The sequence below is a fragment of the Myotis daubentonii genome, chromosome 8 (genome assembly GCF_963259705.1).
Source record: "Myotis daubentonii chromosome 8, mMyoDau2.1, whole genome shotgun sequence".
Lineage (NCBI taxonomy): Eukaryota > Metazoa > Chordata > Mammalia > Chiroptera > Vespertilionidae > Myotis > Myotis daubentonii.
The window spans coordinates 22,195,876-22,220,368 of record NC_081847.1 but is presented as its reverse complement, the minus strand read 5'-3'; the positions used below and the strand labels follow the sequence as shown (position 1 = coordinate 22,220,368).

At 36.2% G+C, this 24,493-nt stretch overlaps 2 protein-coding genes across 9 annotated transcripts in view; one reads left to right on the top strand and one right to left on the bottom strand.

The window, feature by feature from the left end:
- The window catches only part of LOC132240154 (ADP-ribose glycohydrolase MACROD2-like), a 619,136-nt gene that overhangs the window by 283,079 nt on the left and 311,564 nt on the right, over positions 1-24,493 (top strand). The window lies entirely within an intron of this gene.
- Positions 870-13,494, bottom strand: FLRT3 (fibronectin leucine rich transmembrane protein 3). 8 transcript variants are annotated; one of them, XM_059705500.1, is made up of 5 exons: positions 13,244-13,494; positions 10,922-11,073; positions 6,740-6,834; positions 4,179-4,940; positions 870-3,158 (listed from the first exon to the last, which is right to left on the bottom strand). In XM_059705500.1, the coding sequence occupies exon 5, from the start codon at positions 3,113-3,115 to the stop codon at positions 1,166-1,168; it is 1,950 nt and encodes a 649-aa protein (XP_059561483.1). In that variant the 5' UTR covers positions 3,116-3,158; positions 4,179-4,940; positions 6,740-6,834; positions 10,922-11,073; positions 13,244-13,494; the 3' UTR covers positions 870-1,165. The 8 variants fall into 8 exon arrangements, with proteins under 8 accessions (XP_059561483.1, XP_059561484.1, XP_059561482.1 ...); XM_059705501.1 differs by lacking the exon at positions 6,740-6,834; XM_059705499.1 differs by lacking the exon at positions 10,922-11,073.

The following is a 24,493-nucleotide window of genomic DNA, read 5'->3' as shown; positions in this document are numbered from 1 at the left end:
TAGAAAGAAATATTACAAGTTCATTATGTAATATCTGGAAAACAGTGATAGTAATGGGCAGTAATCTTGGTTGTTGTGAAAGTAAATTGAACATTTATGTACAGTGTCAAAACATTTCACATAAACAGAATCTAAGTTTGATTTCTAGTATTTATTTTTCTTTTAAATGCTCACTTATTTAAAGTACTACTTTCTCTGCATTGTTGAGGGGAATTTCTTATTGTTATGCTACGTTTTTAATATGTATAAGGTTTGTCTGACATCCTTTGTGATAAAAACATTATAAACACTAACAATTATATCTTTAGAGTTCACTTTTCAAAAATGAGGATGGTAGAGGCAAAACCAAAATGCAATTCTGATATCTGTGTTCACTATACTATTCAAGTTTAAGTTCTTATGTTGTTCTAAGTACAAGTTTTTCCCCTAACTTGGAAACATGCTTACTTTATTGTTTTTGTGAAGTCCTTTATTCTCCAAGTGTTGTTAACAACAGACCTCACACTCCTTTTAAGCCAGCTGATGTATTCAGTTCAGAAGGTATACTTGCTTTCTTAAGGATATCTAGTTTTCTTAGACTGAAAATGGAGATATGCAGCAAGTTTGATATTGCCCATTACTTCACATATTTTGATTTATTGAAAACCACTGGGATAATACAAATTTAATAATTGGAACATTAATTTATAAATATCTTTTGAAATTTAATTTTTCTCATTCAGCCAGGTATTATTTTTTACATTTTATTAATACCAAAGTGAAAAATGGCCTGTGCTTATACTACAAGGATCTCATGTGAATGCAGTCCTGATTGTTCAACACAGCAAGAAAATTCACTTTCACAGTCAACAAGTCATCTTACTCAGTAGAACACAAAGTAAATGGTTTATAACTTCAATATTTGCAAGGAAAATACAGTACAAATTACTAAAAAATACTAAAATATAGAATTGTGTTCAGGCATCTCCACTACATCAATCGCAGCAGTCACCTGAAATTTGAAACTTTTAATAAAAAGTTCTTAAATATAAATTATATGGCAAATGTACAGTACATTGCTTTTTCAGTCTCTTTTTCCAGTGTTTTGCAGTAGAACAGGGTTCCTACCATCACCTCCCTTAGGTTTAAAAAACCCGAGACAGAGTCTGCTGTGAGTCCTCCAGCATCATGAGTGTGAGTGGTCTGAGTCTGGGATACCACTGTCTCTGTAGCTTCGGTTACTACTGCTTTCACTGTGATTGTTTTTGTACAGATTCATTCCGTTGGGAGGAAATATGGTGTGTATTACAAATTCCTCCTTTGAGATCGGTTCATTGCTTATTGGTAACATTTGAAAAGAAGTCTCCCTGATTTCCAGGATGGAGTTGTCCTTCTTAGTGCCAGCTTCCGCATAGTCATCCTTTCTTCGCCTCCCTTTGCTGTACGCACAGTTCCTTGAGAAGAGCGATCCGTTCCTATGAACATACCAGCACACTAAAGCAAGAAGGGCAATCGTCACCAGAGCCACAGCCCCACCAATAATGGCAGCCAGTGGCCAGCTGGGGTTTTTGTAAGGTTCTTTCTCTTGCTCTCGGTTAAGGGTGGTTGTAGGGTTGTACATTCGAAGGGGTGCAGTTTCAGTCTCAATACAAACAGGAGTTTCATCAAATAGGTAGAGGTTACTGGTTTCCATGGGAACCAGGCAGACTCGATAGGGGGAGTCAGGCTCCAGGGCTGTGACCAGGTATTCACTGCGTTCCCCTGTTACAATTGTTTCTGTTATAGATCCAAATGCTGGGCTATGGCCCAGTTTGAGCCAGCTGAGTCTTAAAGCCGTCATAGGTAGGACAAGTTTCCAAGAGATATGAATTGTGTCAGCGGTGACAGATTTCACAGTAATTACAATGGTCTTTCTTGTTGGACTCCCTGTGGTTCGTTGATCCTTAGTGAGCTTGGGGCTCTTAATGTCTGGTTGTTTGGTCACTGGAGCTGGCCACTGTCCTTGAGCAGGATACACTGTGTTGGGTATTGCAGTGGTTATCTGAATGGTGCTCACAACTGCACGGTCTTTACAATCAAACAGTTCTGCGTTGAGGTCCTTGATAGCCATCCCCCGAACTTTTTCTGGGGCTTGACACATGAGCCCACGCACATTGACCTTCACAGGCAGTGATTGTAACCAGTCACGTACCCATTTCATCTTGCATCCACAATACCAGGGGTTGTTGCGAAGAATCAGTTGGGTTATGTTGTCCAAATCATCAAAGATACCCTGAGGTAAATTACTTAGGTTGTTATTGGACATATCAAGTCGATACAGCTGCCTTAGGTAAGAAAAAGCATTTGGGGGCACCCGGTTGATGTGGTTATCTTGAAGATAGAGCTTCCTCAGGTTTGTACCTGGAAGGTTTACTGGTGCAGCCGTCAGGGAATTCCGCACCAGTGACAGTTCTGTTAAGTTGACTAGGTTGAAGAAAACTTTATCACCTAAACCATGGTTGTTCAACAGGTTTCCATCCAGAACCAGGCGTTTTAGGCTGGTGAGACCTTGAAGCGATGGTGATGAGATGGTGGATATTCGGTTATCATCCAAGCGTAGTTCTTCTATAGTCCTGGGCAAACCCCAGGGGATTGTGCTAAGGTGATTCCGGGATAGGAAAAGCAGTCGGAGATAGTTGCTGTCTCGGAATGCCCCCTCTTCGATGCTAACAGCAGAGACGGAGTTATCATCTAAATGCAATTCTTCCAGATAGGGAATTTTTGAAAGTGAATCATAAGTGATGGTCCTTATGTTATTTTCTTGCAAATGTAATTCTTTTACGTACTTTGGTAGGTTGGTAGGAAACTCATCCAAACTGTTGCGGTATAGGTATATTCTTTCTACTTTCAGCAAGTTTTTCAAATCTGAAGGAATCCCAGCATTATTTATTTGGTTGTTCTGAAGGTAGAGAGTTGTAGCATCCTCTGGTATTCCTATTGGAATGGATGTCAGAAAGCGATCATTACAGTAAATGAAACCTGCATCACAGCGGCACACAGATGGGCAGGATTTAGCCATAACTGAAAGAGGTGCCACCTGAAGGATCAGCCCAATGTTAGTCCCGATGAGGAAGATGCTCCAGGCTGGGCTGATCATGGTCAGCAGTGTTGAGGTCTGTATACCAGGTAGCTTCAGAGCCCTACAATGCAGTGAGTTAAACAAAAAAAAAAGAAGAAAAAAAAAGACAGAAAGCAATCAGATCAGCATACTTCAGATTATATTCAAAATAGATGTGGGAATTAAAACATCTATAATACTTCTAATATTTTAGGGTTTTTTTTTTTTTTTTTGCATGCTTAGGGTTTTTTGCTACCTAACAAACAATGGACACAATCATATAATCTCTCTAACTTAAATGTTTCTGGTATTAAATTAAGAAGTATCATGTTCCAAACCCATTTGGTTTGAAATGTTAAATATAATTAAAGTTTTGCTGAATATTTGAAAGCATTTTCATTTGACATCAATTCTGTAGCCAGTCACTGACCAAGCTGATCAAATATTTAATTTTTTCTTAATATTCAGAATAAATTGACACAATAAGAATATAATTTGTTTCATTTAAAGATAATAATTTTACTGTTTATAAAAAACAAATTTTTGTCTACTTTTTATGAAGTTGACTGTACAGGAATAGAAATGTGTAGTAAAAAAAATCAGTTATTTTACTACTTAGGAATAGGTACACACCTTTTGAGATCTTGAATCCCAGTATAGCTAATTGTTTGCTTTCATTACTTATGTTATTTCTTTTTTTAATAATTTTATTAAACATTGTTAGATGGGTATTTCTAGCAAGAAAAGCAGAAGAAGTCTTCATCTACTTTAGGGAAAGAATGAATTACGTAGCTAATACATCCAACTAATGAAATTCCATTTCATGTTACACTAGGTCTTGCTTTTGCTCCCATTTTGTGATATGTTTTGTACTACATGGTTTAATGGCTTTGTGCACATTTTTCATTATATTCTATCTCACAATATGTTTTCACAATGCATTTATCTTTCTTCAAGTTCTAATCTAGATTATGATTCAACTTTCTCCATGGCTGGAAAATTATAGATTTAGATTGATCTATTGTGTAATATAATTTCTTCTGCACTTTTAGGTATTAATTAGCCTTTATAATTTTAGGCATGAAAATAAAATACTTCCTACCTTATTGAACAACGATGTGAGTAAATTTTGCGTGAGTGAAAATCCAATGCACATATATTATTTTCCTGGTGAGGGGATGGGACTTATGAACTCTTGTTTTGTCCTTGGAAATGCTCTTCACTGTTTATTCAAGTAATCCTATGACGCACACACCTCCAGATCAGGCTCGCTGTTGTCAACGAACATTCCAGCTGTGGTTCAGCATGGTGGGCAAGCTCATTAAAAAGTGGGGGCCAGAAACAATTCAGCTTCCTGTTACTATGTAGAACACATGGCTTCCTATGTATTTTTTTTTTCTTTCTGATAGAGTTTCTGTGTGAAGGTTTCTTTTGTGTAGCTTAATTCCCTTAGTGGAAATTGCTTTTTTTGAAATTCTTATTGGCTCTTCTGTGCAATGTGCTCAGAGATAGTAACTTCAGATCCTCATGAAGAAAGCCATTCATGATGCTAAGGCCTGGATAGTAATAGGTTTTTCAGGCAGTTACCCCCCACCTTTATTCCCATCCAGGGTCATCCAAGTATAAACTCTGTACAGTAGCTACATCCTGAGGTATGATTACCTGCTGTGAAATAGCTATTTCCAGCTTTTGCTTCTTGCTGCTTTCTTAGAATATCTGGTGTAGTCACGTTATGCAAGAACAGGTATTCTTTTTTAAGAGGTAAAGAAAACTTAATTCAAATAGTCTTCGTGGGAAAAAAAGGAAGCATAATAGATTTCCTTTATATTTCTCTTCCTTAAAGCATACTGGGTCTGAGCATCTCCTGTGAAAGGAAAACGTTTTAATGAACTTCCAATAATGAACTTTAACATGCTAGAGAGATTTTCTAGAAATTTAACTTTAAGTCTTTCTTTAAGCAAAACATCTTTTATCACAGTAGTTAGTGAAAAGGGATAAGATGAGCTCTTTGTTTTTTACTTCCCATTTTATTATATTAATAAAGTAAGAGATGAAGTTGAGATTATCACCAGATAATTTCTGTTAACTGTTCATTAATGTCACTTTGAATTAAACACAGAGCAAAATTTCATTTAAGAGGCAGTAAGCCCCTTCCATGGCTTTGGAATTCAGGTCAAGCCAATCATTAAGAGTTCACTTTTAAATCTTAGATATAATATGATATAAAGTGTATAAAAAGAAGAAAACAATTATATGTCAAAGAGGTGAGCAAATACAGAACAAAGATTTTTTTACAGAAATACCATGGTGACTTTTTAGACATTTCTGGACATGGTTTTACAAAATTATACAACCTACAATCTAAAGAGTTGAAAAAAAAAGTTTACTTTAGACACTTTTCTTTTGATTTGCTCAACACCTTGCTTAATTTTTCCTGTGGGCCTCAGTTTTCCCAAGTGCAGAATGTGCACTCCATCACCCTCCTCCTTGGAGGGGTTTTTGAGTTGATTATCTTAAAACTCTAGTTTTCAGGTTTTCTTGGCCAAAAGTCATAATTTGTTTTTCAGGAGAATAGAATTTTGTTTTGTTTTAGCAAATGGAATTTGAAAACTCTGTATTTTGAGTAGAAAGGACAGTATTTCAATCAGTATCCTTGGAATGACCATTAGGAAAGCATATCAAACCTGACAAGGCATTTCTCTCTAGGTTCCAATATGGACAGGCAAAATTCCAACAAGTGTATTTTCCATTTCTGAAACAAGATTTAAGACTTGACCAAAGAGATCACTGATTTTAATGATGACTGCTTTGTCCATTATATAATATACATGAAGTGTTTGTTTTGTTTGTTTGTTTGTTTTGTGAATGGGGGAGGTGGGTAGGATCAGTATCTGTAATCCAGGGTTACCTGCTCAGTGGCTTTCTGTATATGTAGGGAACATCTGAGTATCATGGAAATATTTGACCCTGAAATTAAGGAAAAAAATAGCAGAAACAATTTGCTTCTTCCCCTGTAATTACCTAGCATCCAACAAGGATAGCATCTGTTCCAGAATTCAAACATGAATGAAAGTGAATGTTAAACAAGGCAAAATTTTGTGTTTCTGGTTCTTTCGGAAAATGTAGTTTATTTTAATTTGTTACCAGATACCAATGCTATCATAAACTGCAATAACAAAAGAAAACTTTAAACAATTACAGATAAATTTAATTTATTATTTAGGCAACATGAAACAAAAATAGCAGTTAGCAGTTGGATAAAGTAGTCTCAAGTGGGTATTGCAATGTGCCCAGAGAGGAATGTTTAAATGATTTACTATTTAATGTGAAGGTTCACTGTGATACCTTCAGGGCTTTGCTCATTATTGCTGTTGAATTTCTACAGTGCATTTTTTTTTTCTTGAAAACTGTTGCTTTTTCAGTATGTGAAAATGGAAAAACCAAAATGTTGAAATTATAATTAAAAAGTTATTTTAAAGAGTATCTGCTGTAAATGTTTTATAAGCTTGAATATGATTCAAAGTATAAAATAATTTGGTTAATTTAAGCTTAGAAAAACAGTTACTTTTGTTAAATTGAATTAGAAACTAATTAAAAAACAATATAAAAATCTTAAGTGAGAACCTGCTTAAAATGTTACCAATAATCAGACATTTCTCATACTTGAGTACATACTCCAAAGTTGAGAAGATGACGCTGATGAATGGAGATTTTTAAACTTTTGATTGTTCCTCTAGTCAGGTCAGCCAAGAGTATGTCTAAGGTGATAATTAATGATAATCAGAGATAAAGCTTATAGCTAACTATAAATATTTCACCAAATCAAGCTCTAAGAAAAAATATACATATTGATTGATTGAGTTACACATTTTTAATATAAAAAAAGGAAAAAAAATTCTAAATGGTGTGAACAGAAGGAAAATTAATGTGTTTATTTTCCCTGTTTTACAATTGTGAAGCTGCTCCCTCTGCTCCGTTTGATATGTAAACTTACGTTGCCATTAATACAACAGTGGTAATAATGTGGGATTAATGGAAAGCCTTAAATCTCATTAAATTCTCAGAAAATGCCATTCTCTTCTCCCCTAAACTGCATTAAAACAAAAGGCAGAAACATCAAACAGGCTTCTCTGGAGAGAAGGATACTCTTGCAGACATGAAGATTCCCTCCCCAATCCCTACTCCCTTTACTTGAGCTCAAAACAGTTCAATTCATGTTTGATTTTTTTTTTTTACATCTTCTCCTTCCCTTTTATATTTGACACTGTAGTGCTAACCAGTTTTTGCACATCAAAGGCTATAAAGATCTCTCCAACCAAAACAAGCAATCCTGTCCCCAAGCTTAGACTTCCTTCTTTCTGCCCTGGCTCTACATAGTCACACCCATGGAGACATGTATGTGAATGTGAACGATGAAAGGAAAAATACCCCCCCCTGGCATGGACACTGTGGCCCAGGTTTCCACAACATGGACTTCAGAGCCTTTATGCCTGCGTAGGCTTGAAAGAGGCCATTACTTCTGAACAACAACAAAAAAGATCTTTTAGAAAAATATTGTTAATGGGGTAACTTGGGGAAAACTATAAATGGAGACCTGGCTACTTAAAGAAATGTTTTAAAATTATTTTTTAATGGAATTAGTAATTTAGTATGTTGTATTTAAAGCTGTATCAAAAAGAAGAAAAATATAATCACTGGTAAGTCAAATTTTTAATAGGGACCTTTTTTATTCAGTTTATTTTTATAAATAAAAATTGTGGAGTTTTTTTCTAAATTGCATTTATAATGTAATCATCAAGTCTGAAAAAACTCCAATTTATTTCCATGATGCACCTAAGAAAGTATGTAAATAGATAAGCATGTTATCATTTTTAGATATTTTATGAAAATTAATTTAACAAGTTGAATCTGAATAGAAAACTGGTATTTAAATAAAATCAAGAAATTGGGGCAATCTATATGTTAATGTGATTCCTTCTCCTTTCCTCTGCAATATTTTGAAGGTGGGAATGTTTGAGAAGGTATTTTCTTGTTTTGATCACTTAGATTAAGGTTATATTATATACTGATATTGCTAACTCCCTAAATCCTTTATTTTCCACCTTTGATTTAAATTGATTTTTATTTGACATCATTGCTCATTAAAAAAAATCTTAAACCAAGTATAGTTTTGAGATAGTTTTAGTTTATTTTAATTATTTGCTGCACATAATGATTTCTTAATGCTGATAATTTTTTAAAATATTAAATCTAAAAGTAGAATGGCATGTAGAACTCTTAAGCCAAGTTAAATGCATTATTATTTTGAGTAAAACCTTGAGATTGAGGAAAAACCACATGCTTAATCAAATTTATCTAAGTCTGTGAATATTTCTAGGTAAATTGGATTTCACACAATCGTAATCTAGAGTATTAGGAAAGCAGTTTACTTATGAAGGCTTAAATTGCTGCTAGCAAAGGCACAACAAAATTATCAACCTGCGAATGCTAAGTCTTTGTAAGGACATGGCATTTCAAATGCACTACATATATGGTTAAACTGACAAACTGGAGAACATCAGGTTAGTTGATAGTGACAGCAAAATGCTTTCTAAGCAGCCTGTCTGGTAGTTAAATTTTCCACGATCATCAGATTTCAGGAAAGTTCCAATTCTTTTGTTGAATGCCAGGCAAGCAGAAGGACTTCTAACTCTCCTCATGAGGGTCATGAAGTCTGAAGGGTTTGCTGAGAGCCAGAGAAGCAAGTGTGCCTTTTCATACTTGGTTTTATCCAGACTGTTTTCTAGCCTGAAGAAATTTCTGTTTTACTTGTGCAGTATAGGGATAAACGTTCCTAATCAAAGGATTTTTACTTTCTCCCTTTATGTTACTGATTCTTTCCCCCAACAGGTTTGTGATAAATGATGTCTAATTCTGCCTCATGTATTTGGCTTGTGAAGTTAAATGTTGCATCCTTAAAACCAAAAGGCAAGCTGGGATGTTATCTTTCATCATAGTGAATGCTGATCCTTTTATGATATTAAAGCCGGACTCAATAAGTTAGAGAACCAAGACTTGTAAAGATTGAATAAGATATTAATTTAGAGAGTGGTAAAGGTGAGCAGTAGAGAGCTGGGGCAGAGGACATGCTCTAAGTTTGCATTGACTTTGAGCAGCTACAATTAAAACTATGCTTGCTTTTGTTAAGCAAATATTTTCCCATTGCAAACTTGAAACTCTGTTTGCAGTGTTGTGAGTACAATTTGGTTGATGTGCTTAAAATTTTTAATATTCAAATTTCCATACACTAATACAACAACTATTTGGCTCTACTGTGTGCCAAACACTGTGCTGGCTGGTGAGAACATCCAAGATCATAAAACACCTTGTTTTCTCATGTCAGAGTAGCGTGTTACTGATTTAAACCAAAAGTAATAGGGAAAAAAAACACACAACAAAACAAAACAGCAACGCATAAACTGATCAATCCACAGTCCAGTGGCACACTTTAAAAATGGTGTTTAACCAAATATGGTCTGTGGGCTTTCTTTTCAAAGTTGCCACGGTAACTTGTGCACATGGAGAGTGAAAGAATAAAGAACAAAAGCTGTCATTGTCAGTCAACGTGAGAGCAATTTCTCCCTCATCTCATTTAAGCACAGCAATACCTGCAGCAAGCTTTTTATACACTCCTGACACCTGATTTGGGGGCTAGGAAGGAGATTATGCATATGCAAAACAAATGCAACTTTAGCTTCTGCTTAACTTATATTTCATTCATTTTTCTTTAAGATCTGTTTTCTCCGGTGTTCTTGTCAATAGACAAATCAAAGTCCTGAAACTCGCTCTTGGGTGCGATATAAACATGGTTTGCAAAACTGTGTTTTACTATGATGTTCTACCAAGTTTAGTGATGTTGATCTGCTTTCTGAAACTGAAAAATGCTTTCTGAAATGTTTATTTCTATTTTGGATCTTAAGAGAAAGAAGGGTTTTTGGTTTTTTTTTGTTGTTTTTTGTTTTATTCCCCAGAAGGCATTTACAAACCCTCTCTTTTGGAAGTTGGTTTGTTGACTTAGAAGTTTTTGAAATGGTAGAACGTTAGAAGGAGTTGAGAAACAGCCCCTTTTATGTTCTAAAGAGGAAATTGCAGTTTTGAGAATTAATATTGCTGAGAGATTTACTATAGAGTTTTTGCCCGCTGGGGGGTGGTACACGCTACCAGAACACTGCTTTCAGAAACCGCAAGTCAGATGTGGGCTGCTGCCGGCCAGTTTTTCTCTGGTTTAATTACAACAAAGCCTCCCGTTGAGAAGAACAGTGAAGGCCTCTGGGGCAAAAGGTGGGGGGCGGCGGGTGGGGGGTTTGAGAGGGAAAGAAGAATGAGGGGGAAAAAAGGAGGGAAGAAATTACAGCCTTTGAGAAATTTACTGCATTTTATTTCCCTCATTGACTTCATTTATGATGATCTTCCTTTGACTTCCAACAATTATTTATAATGCTATTAAAATAAACTGGTTGAATAAAAGAATATTTGGGGGGCTTTATACAGAATTTTTAAGTTAGCTCTGGATCTTGCCATTAGTCACATTCTTTGTTTAGTAGCCCACCCACCTTTAAAAAGGGGAGGAAAGTTAAGATTAACCGAAATGGCAATTTTAAACCAAATTTTTAAAAAATGACAACATTTAATATTGCTAAGCACATTGGCATATTAAAAATAAAAAGCAGAAAGAAGAAATATTTACATGTTATTAATACAAGGCAAGTTCTCTGCTACTGATTTTTGTAGGGTTTAAAATTATTGAAAATTATCAGAAAGAGGAGGCAGCCTTAGGTTGTGTGGCCAAGAAAAGCACAGACAAACCTCTCTGCAGTGCTCTTGCATGTTTCAAGCTGATAATTGTATTTTTCATCTGGAGACACTGAGCTTTCATTAGGGTCTTGTATCCCTAGGCGGGAGATGCTGAACATAATTGGAGTTTCTATTTGATTGGGCAATATAGTCTAGAGAAGAAACTGGGGTAAAGATAATTAATAGGTTGCTAACAAAGTCTGACAGCCACAAGATTTCAACCAAATTTATTTCACACCGCCTCATTTAGCTCTGAAAAAGTTTTGATAGAATTGGTGGTTCCTTAATTAACACTTGAAAGCAAAAGAAACATACCTTCTATTTTGCTGCCACATTCAGTTATGACAAAATTTCTTACAGTTTTTCTTCTTTCTGTAAAAACTTTATTTGCTGCCCAATTATGTATTTCACAAATGTTAATGTTTAGGAAGTATTTATTTAATAGGGCATTTTGAACCTACCCATAATTGGTTTGAAAGGTGTGTGTGTTGGGGGGGGGGGGGCGGGGGGGGCGTGTAGAGGAGCAGAGAAATGAAAAAGCCCAATTAATACATGATGGTTAGTATTATACAGGAACACAGTATTTATGAAATCATTATGTTTATTCATTTAATAATATCTTTGCTGATCCTTCAACTTGATGTGTTTTGGAAGCTCCGTATTTAAAAATTTATGATGTGACTTTTTTACTTAAATACATGCAATCACATTTTTTGTAACCTTGTTTTTCTATCTCAGGCTAATAAATGTATGTGTGTCTGTATGTGTGTATATGTTGTGGTGTACACACACATATATTTGCAAACTAAATGGCATAATCTTCTCATTTAATCTCCTTATAAAAACCATGCTATATTAATATTGGTAGTAGTGATAATATTAATATTTTATTTTACTTTTAAAGGATTAATTTCTTTCTTTACTCATTTAAAGAGAGACAAGTATCAGTCATCTGTCACTTTGGGACAGCATTATGATCATATCTGAAAACAAACAAATTCATTCTTTATGTTTATATTGGCCAGGATATTCTTATACAATTAGCAATAAAAGAAAGGCATTGCTACCACTGACTCACTTTTCTAGTGATTTTATTCATGTTGTTTCCTGCTAGTGAAATAACATATGTGCATTTTAGAGCAGATAGGTTTATTAAGAAAATTTGAAATAGCTAATTTTTAAAGCCATGTGAGAATTTGGTTCTACAGTTGGCAAATATCAATGATTCATTTTCCTTTTACTGCTAAATAAATAAATAATTAAGAATACCCCCACTCCACAATATTGAGAAAATACAGGCCTGTTGCACTCTTTACCTCAGTGCAACCATTTTGTTTCAGACCTAATTCACTGAAAAAAAAATTTTTTAAAGAAGATACATTTAACTACTTTTTGAGAGCTTTGTTGTATCAAAGTATTTCTTTCAATATAATAAGCTTTTCCTATTATAAGTTGCAAATGATTGGATAGTCTACGTACCCCATTTGATGAGGGCTCTACTCATTTTTCCCCCACCACCCCAAACTCGTTGCATACATCAGGCATAGCTTCCAGGCTCAGCTTTGTTAGTTTTTCTGAGTAGACTTTGCCAATTATCATGCTAGTCACATACTGCATTTGCCCAAGCGATGGATTTTGGCTTTGTGCAGGAGAGGAGATATGGTTTGGAAGAGAGTCTCCCTCTCCTCCGAGTTGAATTAACTAGTTGAGATTTGCAAACCTGAAATGCCCGAAGTGGCTCTGGCAGGATAGCAGTGCCAGCTTTAAAATCTAGGTGTAGCTGTTAATCCTTACAGAGGCAAAGAAGTCGCCAGGAGTAGCTCAGCTCGCTGTGAGCAAGATGTATGCTTTTCATGTACTGCGTACTCATGGGCTGAGGGATTATTGATTTTCTTTCACAGTTGTAAAAACAGCAATTGGTGATCATGCCACACATATAGTACACACCAAGTTAGCAAGACCTTTCGCTTTCCTCTCTGTGGAAAAAAAAAATCTGCCTTGTATTCTTTGATATTTAACATTTAACTTTCTAATTTAATGTTCTCCATAAGACTCTTTAAATAGAAACTACAAGAGCCAGAACATAGCTGTTTATTATTATCTTTTTATTTTATTTTATTTTTTAATGAAAGGAGGTTTTAAGTAACTTCTTGCATTTGGCTATCTAGTCAAATTTTTCCTTGCTGGCTGGCATGCACATATATTGCTGGATCTGGTGACAGAGTAAACATTTGGATTTGGATGCCTCGTGGTACCAAGTCATTTCTTTATAGAGAGTAAAAACCAAGCAAACTTTCTGGGACAAACGTAAGTAAAAATATGGGAAACACTTACCAGGAAGACGAAGAAAAGCAATTCCATATATACTGCCGCTATAGCTGTATAATTCCACTGACTGGGAACTGGAGTGATAACCCTCCCCCTCTCCCGGGCTCCGCGTCCAGTCCACACAAAGCCCAGGGCAGATGCAGGCTGAGCTGTCCTGCTTCGGGGCACTCCTACACTGAGGAGTGAGCGAGGGAGAGCATTCCAGTTGACTGCTCACAGCCCACCTCCAAGTCTGAAGTTAAAGCTTCACCTCGCAGTGGTTGAAGAAGGGGGTGATGTCATAGGTGGGCAGGACTTAAATCGAGCTCTCGCTCAGTGAGGTAACTGGATAATCAGGCAGATGGGCTTTGCAAACGCTAGAGGGAGTGAGAGAAGCCAAAATGAGCCCCTCGGCCTGCCAAGGCGAGGATGGCATTTGGTTTGGAGGCAGCCCTTTGGAATCTCAACATTTTCTAAAGTTGTACTACAACAAGGTAGTGGTAGCAAGCTTCTAAAAAAAATGCAAGCATGTTAGAAGCATATTTATAATATTACAATAGAAAAATGCTACTTTTTAAGCATCTGTATTAGATTAAATATTACATCATTTTATTTTCATTATTAATGAGTTATAATAATGTTATAATCATGAAGGCTAGTAATCCCAACTGTGAATATTTATTATACAAATAAATAGAAAGAAGATTCAAATAAATAACTGATTTATTTAAGGGAAGGAGATCATATTTTCAATTATGATTTTCATAGCCTGCTTTCTGCTATTTAATCAGTAATTGCTTTGGGCCCATACGTGTTTTACTTTTAAATGTTGCTGGGAAGAATTTTGATTTTATGTTTACCTGGAAGGCAACTTTCTTAAACTAATATTATTTGTTTTATCCTTAGAGGTTCACAACATTCTTTTTTGCATTTTTTGTTTGTTTGTTTCTAGGAATGTTTTTTTGTTTGTTTGTTTGTTTGTTTGTTTTTTCTGAAGGAAGGCAGCTAATTGTCTTTTCCAGGAGTATTTGATTATGGTCTCTTCATTAGCTTCATTTACTTTCTCTATAAGCTTTTTAAATAACCGTTTAACCTTCTGAGTTCCTCTCTAAGAATGGATGATACCAAAATAGAAGGCGAACCCTTGATAAGAGGTGTTATTGACCTCTATTGTTCTATGATTGTACTTTTTTGCGGGCCTCTGAGGACACACCAATTAAACCCAGGAGTTTTAGAATTCTAAAATCTGTGAAAAGTCAATTTCCTAGAAATTGTTAGGCAGGACAAGTTACACTGAGATGCAGCTGCTGAAATTTTGGAGGAAAGAGACGTGGGAATAACAATCTCACAATAAAGGGTGGATATAACAAATACATGGATTAAATTATTTTATGAAAAAAATAATGCCTAGAAGCTATTTTCAGATGGGAGTTGGTTATATTTAAAAAGGACTTTTTGCCTGGCCAAATTCCTGTGGGCTTATATCCATATTTAAGCAGTTTTGTCTGCATTCAGGCAGATTTTGAACAGAAGAGAAGGAGAATTGGACAATTTTGGTTATAGGCATCGTAACTAAGGTACTGGCCTGGGAGTTAGTGCTGAAGTTTCCAGTCTCTAGGCTACCATTTGTTATCTGAGTTCTTATTATCTGCTTTGATCTTTGCTCTTATCACATGACAAATAAAGGCAGCAGGAATTTACCAATTATGTATTGTTGCTTTTTTTTAAAGATGTCAATGAAAATGTAGAAGAAGGTAAGATATTGTGAACACTGTAATCTGTACTAACGGTACTGACGTTAGAGGCAAACTCAAGACAGCCCCCTCCCAACCCAATCCAAAAATATACACACTTTCACTGCCTCCATTTTTTTTTTAAACTCATTGCTGTTTGAAATTCTGCCAGTTGGAGAAAACTTATAATATTATGTACCCCTTCTGAAACACTATGTACTGCCTCTGGTAAGATGAAGAGTTACCCTAAATTACTTCAGGTTGCTTTCCTCCTTTGTTACTGAAGGGAGATTAGCTACACTAAGGGGATGGTTGTCCTGGTGGGAGGGGTAAGAAGGAAGGCAATTTTAGCATGAAGCTCTGTAGGCTGTGATAGGAGGGCAGGGACTAATTCTTATAGCAAGGAGCATTCAACTCAGAAAAGAAGAGCCAGAGTAGTCTCATGTTCAAGAGCAAAGGCTTCAGAGTCTACATATCCGGTTTCATCTTGGCTTTGCCACATGGCTGCAGATAAATTACTAAGTCTTTATGAGTTTATTAGGTCAGGGCTTGACTCATAGCAAGTACCCAGAAAACGGTAGCTGCCATTATTAAGATGAGGGCATCTGAGTGTCTGGAAAAAGGGCACAGTCAGAAGTGGTAGAAGTGTGCACAAAGGGAGGAAGGAGAAGGCCCAGGACAGCTTGCTTCACACTCTTCAAAATTTCCCTTTTTTGTAGTCAGGAAATGGAGGAGGAGGTGGCCAACTAGGAGATTTTTCTTGTTGAATTTCTTTTCTGTTGTCCTCATTCATTTCATGACCTCATGTTCCCAGGGCTGAGAACTCAGTTGAGTTCTAGTAGACATTGGGAGTTGAAAAGGTATTTGTTGTTTTGCGTTTTGTTTTGTTTTGGGAAGACATGAGATGTTCCTTGATGAACAGGGGAGATTGGATTTGGAAGCAGATTTCCCAGGCTCTGCCATTTACTTGTGTTTCTAAGTGAAATCAACAACAAACAACCAAACCTCTTTTGCTATAAACAACACCTAGTTGAAAGTGACTACATTCCATAATTATTTCATGGAACAACTTAATCTAGGTTTTTCAACCTGTCTAGGCTTAAGCTACCTCATTTACTCATTCATTCATTCATTCATTATACACAGATTCATTGAAAATCCCTACTAAAGAAGCTACTAGGACTAGGTGACCCTCAGTGCACCTCCAATATGGTATTTGTGATTTAATTTTAGAATTTATTAGAGTTTTTTTTAAGTCCAGAAAGAAGCATTCTTGAGGATTTTTCTTCACCTCACCATTCCTCATGAGAATAAAGTCTTCAAAGTCTATGAAAAACAGCAACAACAACAAAGTACAGCTCAGGCTTTTGGTATGTAAAATGCCTTGGACCATTTGGTTTCAAGTGATTGAACAGACAAGCCTTATTGTCTAGTCAACAGTTGGACTCTATTGGTTCATCTAACTGAGAAATTCAAATGTAATGTCTGGTTCAGGTAAAGCTGGACACAGCGGCTTACAGAATGCAGTTTCCCTCTGCCTCTGAGTGTGCTGCTTTTTCTCAGTGTTGGCAGCCTCCTCAGATGTACAAAGGTCCCATGGCAGCTCCAGGCTCTCCTCTAAGGCTTCACACATTACATTCCCATGTTGCTGTGTTCGAGGGAAAGGCAGTCACCTCCTGCACAGAAGCCTGGGATTCACTCTATCTCATTTGTTTAAACTTGCTCATATGCTCATTCCAGATTCTATTACAGGAAGGTGGAAGGGAATGTTGATGAGCATATGCCTCCGTAAGAGCTGTAGGTGGGGTCAATCCCACTCAAACACATGGTTGAGAATGGGGAGAGGGTATGACCCTGAGGAAAATGGGGCACTGTTAGTTAGAGAAGGGGAGAATGGATGCTGGAGATTAATTTTCAGAGAATTTGGCATGCTGAAACGTGAGCATGTTTTATAAATTTGTAAAATTGAAGCTGTTCTTTTTTCTTTCTTTCTTTCTTTCTTCTTTTTTTTTTAAGCCAGAGTTTCTGTTTAAATTGCCAAAACATCTTTAAAAGATTTTCTGTTTGTAGACCCTCTCAAGTCTAGCCCAGTTTTTTCTGTCAACAGGTAGTGATGCATGTCAGGGCACATCAGTACTACATCTTAACGTGAGCCGATGGGATGTTAATAAAATAAAGAGAGAGTGCACAGTCAGCTATCTGTGATTCTGTAAAGTCAGGCCAGATGCTTAATGTACCAGTTAGAAACTGTACCACATCTTTCTGAACAATTCCAAAGAGTATTGGAGAAACAATTAGATTTCTGCAGGTCACAGATGCCTTAGAATACTAAAAGGTTTGTAAAATGCTATATTAAGCTGTTCTGGTATTTGTTTTTTATCGGTCAACACTTAAAATATATCTAAAAACAACCACATTCCCCTTTTAAGTATATTTCCAAAACATAGAGCACTGGAGTGAGATCTGTCATTACAGGACTTGAAACAGAAATCAAAGCAAAATTAAAGCAGTTATTTCTCTGCCTGCCCGCCTGTCTGCTCATTTTCTGCTACACTGTTCTTTTCCCCAATACCCGTGTTTGGCTGTTAAGCTTCAGGCACTGGGAGAAGGGTGACTGAAACATACATACACATACACATACACACACACACACACACACACACACACACACACACACACACACACCAACAGCAACAACACCACTGAGAAAAAAAGCACTCCTTTAGCTTCCTGGGGGAAAAAAGGAGGAACTGTGGTTAGGACCTAGCCCAAAGTGATGGGGTGAGGCAGCTGGCTAGTACAGAACTGAAAGCTGGTCACCCCTCCTTTACTCTGTATCCAGGGCTTTCATGTCGGCCATGCAGACACGTACTATACCAATCCAGCTGATAGAGGATGTGTCCTTGACCCCTCCTCACTCTCCAGCACCCTATCATCCTTTTCCTTTTGTTTTAAAATGCAAAAACACCACCAAAAAAGAGACTTTTAATATGGACCTTGGGGAAAAGAAGGATGTCAAGCTAGCCAAGTGCCTGAGGCCTCCCTCTGACACTTTTGTGCATGGCCCTGGGAAAAGCACGCCAAGCCTCGGAGCCTCCGTTTCCTCATTTATGAAGGTGGAGATCTGGGACGCACCTCCTTCTACTATGATGAGCTTCAATAAAGTGGTGCGTGTAAGAGTTCATTCCTAAATCTGAGAAAGCACTTAGCAAAACAGAGCTAACCCCTGGGCATGGTTGTTTTTTATCTTCACTGTGATGAGTGGGGCCAGGATCAGTTCAAAAGGCACAGTCCGCCAACGTTAAGTTGAGCTGTATATTTTCACAGTTTATCTTTGGGAATGAAACAATTTGAGAAATGCTTCTGCTCACTGTCCTCTATGCTCAGACCTTGAGATAACAGTATCTAAGACTGGTTCTGAGGCGTAATTAAAAATCAAAGGACAGAACCCTTATCCATGGAGATGGTCAGAATAAAACATAGCTTGGGAGGGACGGCTAATAGGTACTAAGGACAGATCACTATGTGTCTGATTATTGACATGTGTATTTACTACATTCAAGTGGATTGCTGGAAGACATGTGATTCTTTCTATAGCAGTATATTGCTCTTAATCACCTCATTTTTTCACTTTTTGTAGAGTATTGGTGCTAATTTTAAGTACACAAAAGACTTTCTGAGAGGAAGGTTTCTTGAAATTGTCAAATTTCTCTTATTTCTGGAAACAGCTCTGTAGTTCTCCTCGTGTTAAAAATGATCTCTTTTAGGGATTGGTTGCCGTGTCCCTGCAGTCCAAATTACTTAGGTACATAAACATGTCTCATGCTGAAAGACACATGTTTAAAGTAGACTCAAAGGCTGTTTAATATTATGTCTGTTTATAAATGACTACGGAAATTGCCCCTCATTGGTATTATCTAGGAGAAGCAGATTTACTACATTTAATACTTCTTTGCCCTGGGAGCTGGTATAAATTGATTATTTTAAAGATTTTTTTAAGGGATAAAGTATTAGCAATCAATTAGATTTGGACTAAAGTGCATGTTCTATAATATCTATTCCAAATAAAAGTAAGTTAAAACTAAGTCACATTTACCATTGGATAATTTCCTGTAAAATATAAATCTATTTTTTCTGAGTATGATTTATGACACAGATGATATATATTGATTAAAGTACATGTATAGTCCCCTCTGTTTCACTTCCTTTATACTCTGAGTGTTTAATAACCTTAGATTTGGGGAATTTAAAAGCATCTTATAATTCTTTCAGTAGTTAAGGCTTTATTCCTTTTGTTTGACATTTAAAATGTGCTAGTGTTACAAATATATAAATGCCTAGCTAGGGTTTCATCTATGTGTGTTTAAAAATCAAGATCTGGATTTGACAAATTTTTATTAAAAGAGCACAAATATTGCCAAAATGTATCCTTTAATGATCATTTATTCTTAATTTAAAAATGATGGTGAATTGAAAGTAATTTAAAATTATTAAATTATATTTGTAAAGTTAATCATTTTATTTAGGACAAAGCTGAGGAGCTTATGGTAGTTGTTTAATTCTCATGTTTACGTAGAAGCAATGTGGAACTCTGAGTTGCTTCCCATGCAGTCCCTCTTTGTTTTCCTCAGTGGCCCAAGGAACAGATTTGTCACTCTGAAGTGTCTAAGGGTAATTCTGTGCTCCCCATCTTCCCTGGGGCAAGTCAGAAGTAAGCTTAACAGATCATATCTTATTGACAAAGAGCAAAGCTTGTTCTCTGACTCTTAGAGAAGAGGAAAAATATGAATGACAGACATTTGATGTTAAAAATGCTAATTGAACATTGGTTTTTAAATGCCTAAACTGTTTTGAAAGTAGGATTTACATCTTTTTAAAGCATTTACTTTAATTTTACGTTAGCATTTTAAGTGTGGTAAAAGTTAACAGTTTGAACTATACTTTATACCCTGTAATTCAGTAAAGTTATTAGCATTGTCATTGTTGATATTATTTGTTCTTTGCAAACAAATCTTTCTAACTTATATTTAGAAGAAGTTAGAGAAAAATATGTTGCATCTTCTGTGCTTCCAGAATACTTTTCTAACAGGATATAGAAATATATTTTTGATAGAAAGTGGAAGTAGCTTTATTTTAGAAAGAAATATTATAAATGTAGAAATAAATGATTATAAATGTTAAGTAAGTATACAATACTTTTATATCATATTTATATCCTGTATTCTTGAAAAAACAAAAAATGTTTTTCTTTTCTTGACTAAATAATACAATATTACTATCTCCATTTAAAAAATAGCTGGTATCTAATAATTGTGTAGCAGGTGCCAGTCTAAGAACTTGTTCTGAGCACTCTGAAGTGATATCTGTATGTAGTTCTAAGAGAAGTAGATGCTATATAGGCTCAAAAAGCTTACAATTTTTTAATGCACTTTATCTAACTCACTAGTGTCCTCTTCATTTTCTTTAGATTGGTTTTACTTCCAAGTAAGTCTCCGAATTAGCTGGTTGGAAGGAATGGGTGGTGAGGTTGTCACAGGAAGGTCTTGGTTTGAGAACGTTCAGTAGACACTCAGAACAAAAGTGGTGAAGAAAGAGAAGGTAGAACATGCATTGTAATAAGGGCCTTGGAGTTTGTTGCTTAGTTTACCCTGTCTTCCCACAGCTTTTCAAAAAATGCTTATAGGATGGAGAAGTGTGCTATACAAATAAGTCCTGTCATTTTGACTCAATTCTATGTTTTCCAAAAACTTCATAACCAACCTTCTAAAATTGCTTTATCTACTCACAAATAGATTTTGGGTGGGCCAAATCCATCTCATGAAGCTAGATATAGGTTCCTGAGCAATCCCAAAGAAAAGACAAAGAAACCTGTTCTCAGTCCGTGGGTGAGAAAGTCAGGCGGAATTTAACCAATGCACTCTGAGCTACAAAACTGGGTTTGAAATGAGACTGACTGAATTTAAGGAGGAAAATATTTTGAAGTGCTATTAAGGAGAGAATCAAAGCTAATGAGACAAACAATAATATGTTAATTTGTGGGAAGAGAGTAAGTCAATTTTGAACTCCTTATCTGTTGCTGTGGTGGTAAATGCATCTTAGGGAAGGACAGAGGAGATTGCTGAATTATAGAGGCCAATAAGGAAAACAGGCATATAAAGATTTGAGCAAAATAGTAGTATCAATATAATGAAACTAGTATTCCAGTAATGGTGATTATATGAAAAAGAGTGGTGGAAAGCTAAGTGTAGGCTAAAATAGTAAAATTTGATTGCAGAGAAGGGGAAAGGATATTTAAATATGGAGATATGTTACTACTTTGGGGTATTGAGGAATATGACATGACTTTGCTCATTCCCTTCTTAGGTCCTTCCTGGGAAAATAATACTTTCCAAGAGCTGCCAGGTGTAGGCTTCTAGGCGAGTCCATGGGATTCCCAAGTTATTATCTATTCTGCATCTGGGAATGCAATCCCTTGACTGAGGAAGAGTCTCTATAAAAAGAAGATCATCTGCTTCAGGAGGGTGAAATCTGGTACTTGCCAAGAGAATTAGTATAACCTAACTAAACCATGACCATTAAAAAGGGGTGTATTTATGAGGCCACATGCCACAGTGAAGTCACCCACATTACCCCAGGAATGTGGAGCAGCTTTCAGAGGCTTCTGGTTTGTATCCTGATTAACATGTAGTCTAACACTATAATGTCAGTGGAAGCAATGGAGCCATCCAAAATATGAAACCAAAACAAATATAGGTCTTACAACATGGAATAAAAATACCTGGCATTAAGGGTCCATTGTAATTTGTATTAAAAAGTACATGAAAGAAAATATTAAGAAAAAAGTTAAAACAGTTTAGGATGTAGCACCTACCATATAATATGCTAGAATCCTAACATGCATTTCTGTTTATACTTTGCTCTTCTGAATTTCATTTATTCCTTTGACCTGTCCTTTATGAAAAATATCCTTCATTAGTAAACAAATTTCTTTGTTCATCAATTAAAAGAAACCTCCAATTGTCGTATTGGTCTCAAGGCTTGATTTTAGTGAAATATATGCTAATTGTATTTTCCTCTCAATATTCCCCAATAGGTGATGTTTACAAACTTATCCTATATAATCAAAGCCTAATATATTAAGTGTCTGGCCAACCAGTTGGCCGTTCAACCAATCAAAGTGTAATATGCTAATGATATGCTAAGGCCACTCAAATGCTTGCTATGACATGCACTGACCACCAGGGGGGCAGACATTTGACCAGTCAACCAATCGCTATGACATGAACTGACCACTAGGGGGCAGATGCTCGACCATTAGGTTAACTTGCTGCTGGGGTCCGGCCAGTTGGGACTGAGCGAGATGAGCCAGACACACCCTGTAGCCTTCCCCCAGTCCCTCCCCCAGCTGGCCAACCTCCTGCATCTCTGCATCTCTCCCTGGCCCCAATAGTGCAGCAGCAGAGTCCCTCAGCCTGGCCTGCACCCTCTCACAATCCAGGCCCCTTGGGGGATGTCGGAGAGCTGGTTTCGGCCTGATCCTCCAGACCAGGCTGAGGGACCCCACTGGTGCATGAATTTGTGCACCAGACCTCTAGTTTTAAAATAAGTGAATACTATTTAAGAGATAAGACAGAGTGATTCAGGAGACTAAGCTTTTCAGAACCATCTATAAATGTTTTTAATGATCAGAAATGAATTGATCACTTACTGTCTATTTCCATTAGACTTGTTGCAATCAACTGTTGCATTTTACTTTATAGTTTACCTACAGCCATTAAATGATACTGTTTAATAGTCTGTTTTTAAAAGATAGAAAATAATGATCATAATAAGATGAATATAAAAATATGAATTCCCAATACCCAGTGTCACTGGCTGTTACATATAGCCTTTCAGTTTTATAACTTACTTGCTTTCTAACTTTTTTCTTTAAAAAAATTATGAACATGCATTATCAAATATACCTGGATAACACCACTTAAAATGGGAGCATACCATTTTACCATTGTTTGCATAGATAGTGATCATGTTACTAGCATGTCTTTCTGGACATTTGTGTTCTTTCTGATTTTTTAAAATTATAATGATTATAATGAAAATGCTTCTAGCTAACTCTTTGTACTCAATCGAGTTTATTAAGGTAACTTCTTTGAGATAAAATTGATGGTTCATAAAACTGATTTTTATTTCTTAATCCTCACCCAAGAACATGTTTTTAATTGATTCAGAGAGAGTGGAAGGGGAGAGAGAAAGAGAGAGAAACATCTATCAGTTGCCTCCACATGTACCCAGACCAGGAATTGAATCTACAACATTTCAGTTGAAGGGGTGATGCTCCAACCCACTGACCCACACTGGCCAGGGTAGAGCTGACATTCTTTTAATGAATTTGCTGTAGTTACAAGACTGCTCTAAAAAAGGATGTATTCTCCCAATTCCAGCATTCTCAGAATCACAGGGTAGTATTAATTTTCAATTTAATAGGAGATCAATTGTATCATGATACATACATGTGTGTGTGTGTGTGTGTGTGTATGTATGTATATTTTTGGTAAAAATAGAAGGTGCACATTTTCTTTCTTTTGGGGCAAGAAGGCATTATCTTTTCCTTTTTTCTTTTTTTTCTTTTGGTAAACTTTGTCTATGTCATTATTTTTTTTTTGAGAAGTTAAACACAGGGATGTACAGAAAATAACACAACAATGAAGGGTACACTACCTAGAATCAATGAAGAATAACATTCAATTTAATTTATTTATTATTGCTTTAGATTCTTAATTAAAAATAGAATATCTATTATAATAAAAGCATAATATGCTAATTAGACCAGATGATCTTCTGGATGAAGCCAGCGCTGCAGCAGGAGGATCAAGGAAACCACTGTGGCTGCAAGGGAGGGATACAGGCAGCCGCCATGGCTGCAAAGGCCTACTCTTGCACAAATTTCGTGCATTGGGCCTCTAGTAAGAATATAATAAAATTGCTTACCTTCTTCACTTATCCACTTACCTTTTTCCTTCCCCAGAGGCATCCACTGTCATAATTTATTGGTACATTTTTAATCCATTTATTTAATTAAAATTAAGATGAACTGTCAGCCATCAAAAACTTAAAGTCAGAGTGGCTTAAACAATATAGAAGTTGATTCCTGTGTAAAAGTCCAGATAGATAATCCAGGGTTGGCATGGCCCTTCACACGGTCAGTGACCTGGGCTTTTTCTAGCTTGTTGGTTTAGAGTGGGTGGACTTGATCTCATAATTCAAGGTTGTGGTATCCTCACTACCAGAAGGACAGAAAAAGGGATTACAAATACATTAGTGTTAATAATTACCTATCTGTTATAATTAAAAGTAATTATTACTTATTTTAATAATAATTAAATTATCTATTAATTAACTGCAAAAATGCATCCAGTTGTCCATTGTACAAACAGGACTATAAGGAACATTCTTCTACATATCTCCTACTCCACATGGGTCAGCTTCTCTGGCTTATATACCTAGAAATGGAATTTCTGGATCTTAGGAGATCACTATAGGTATA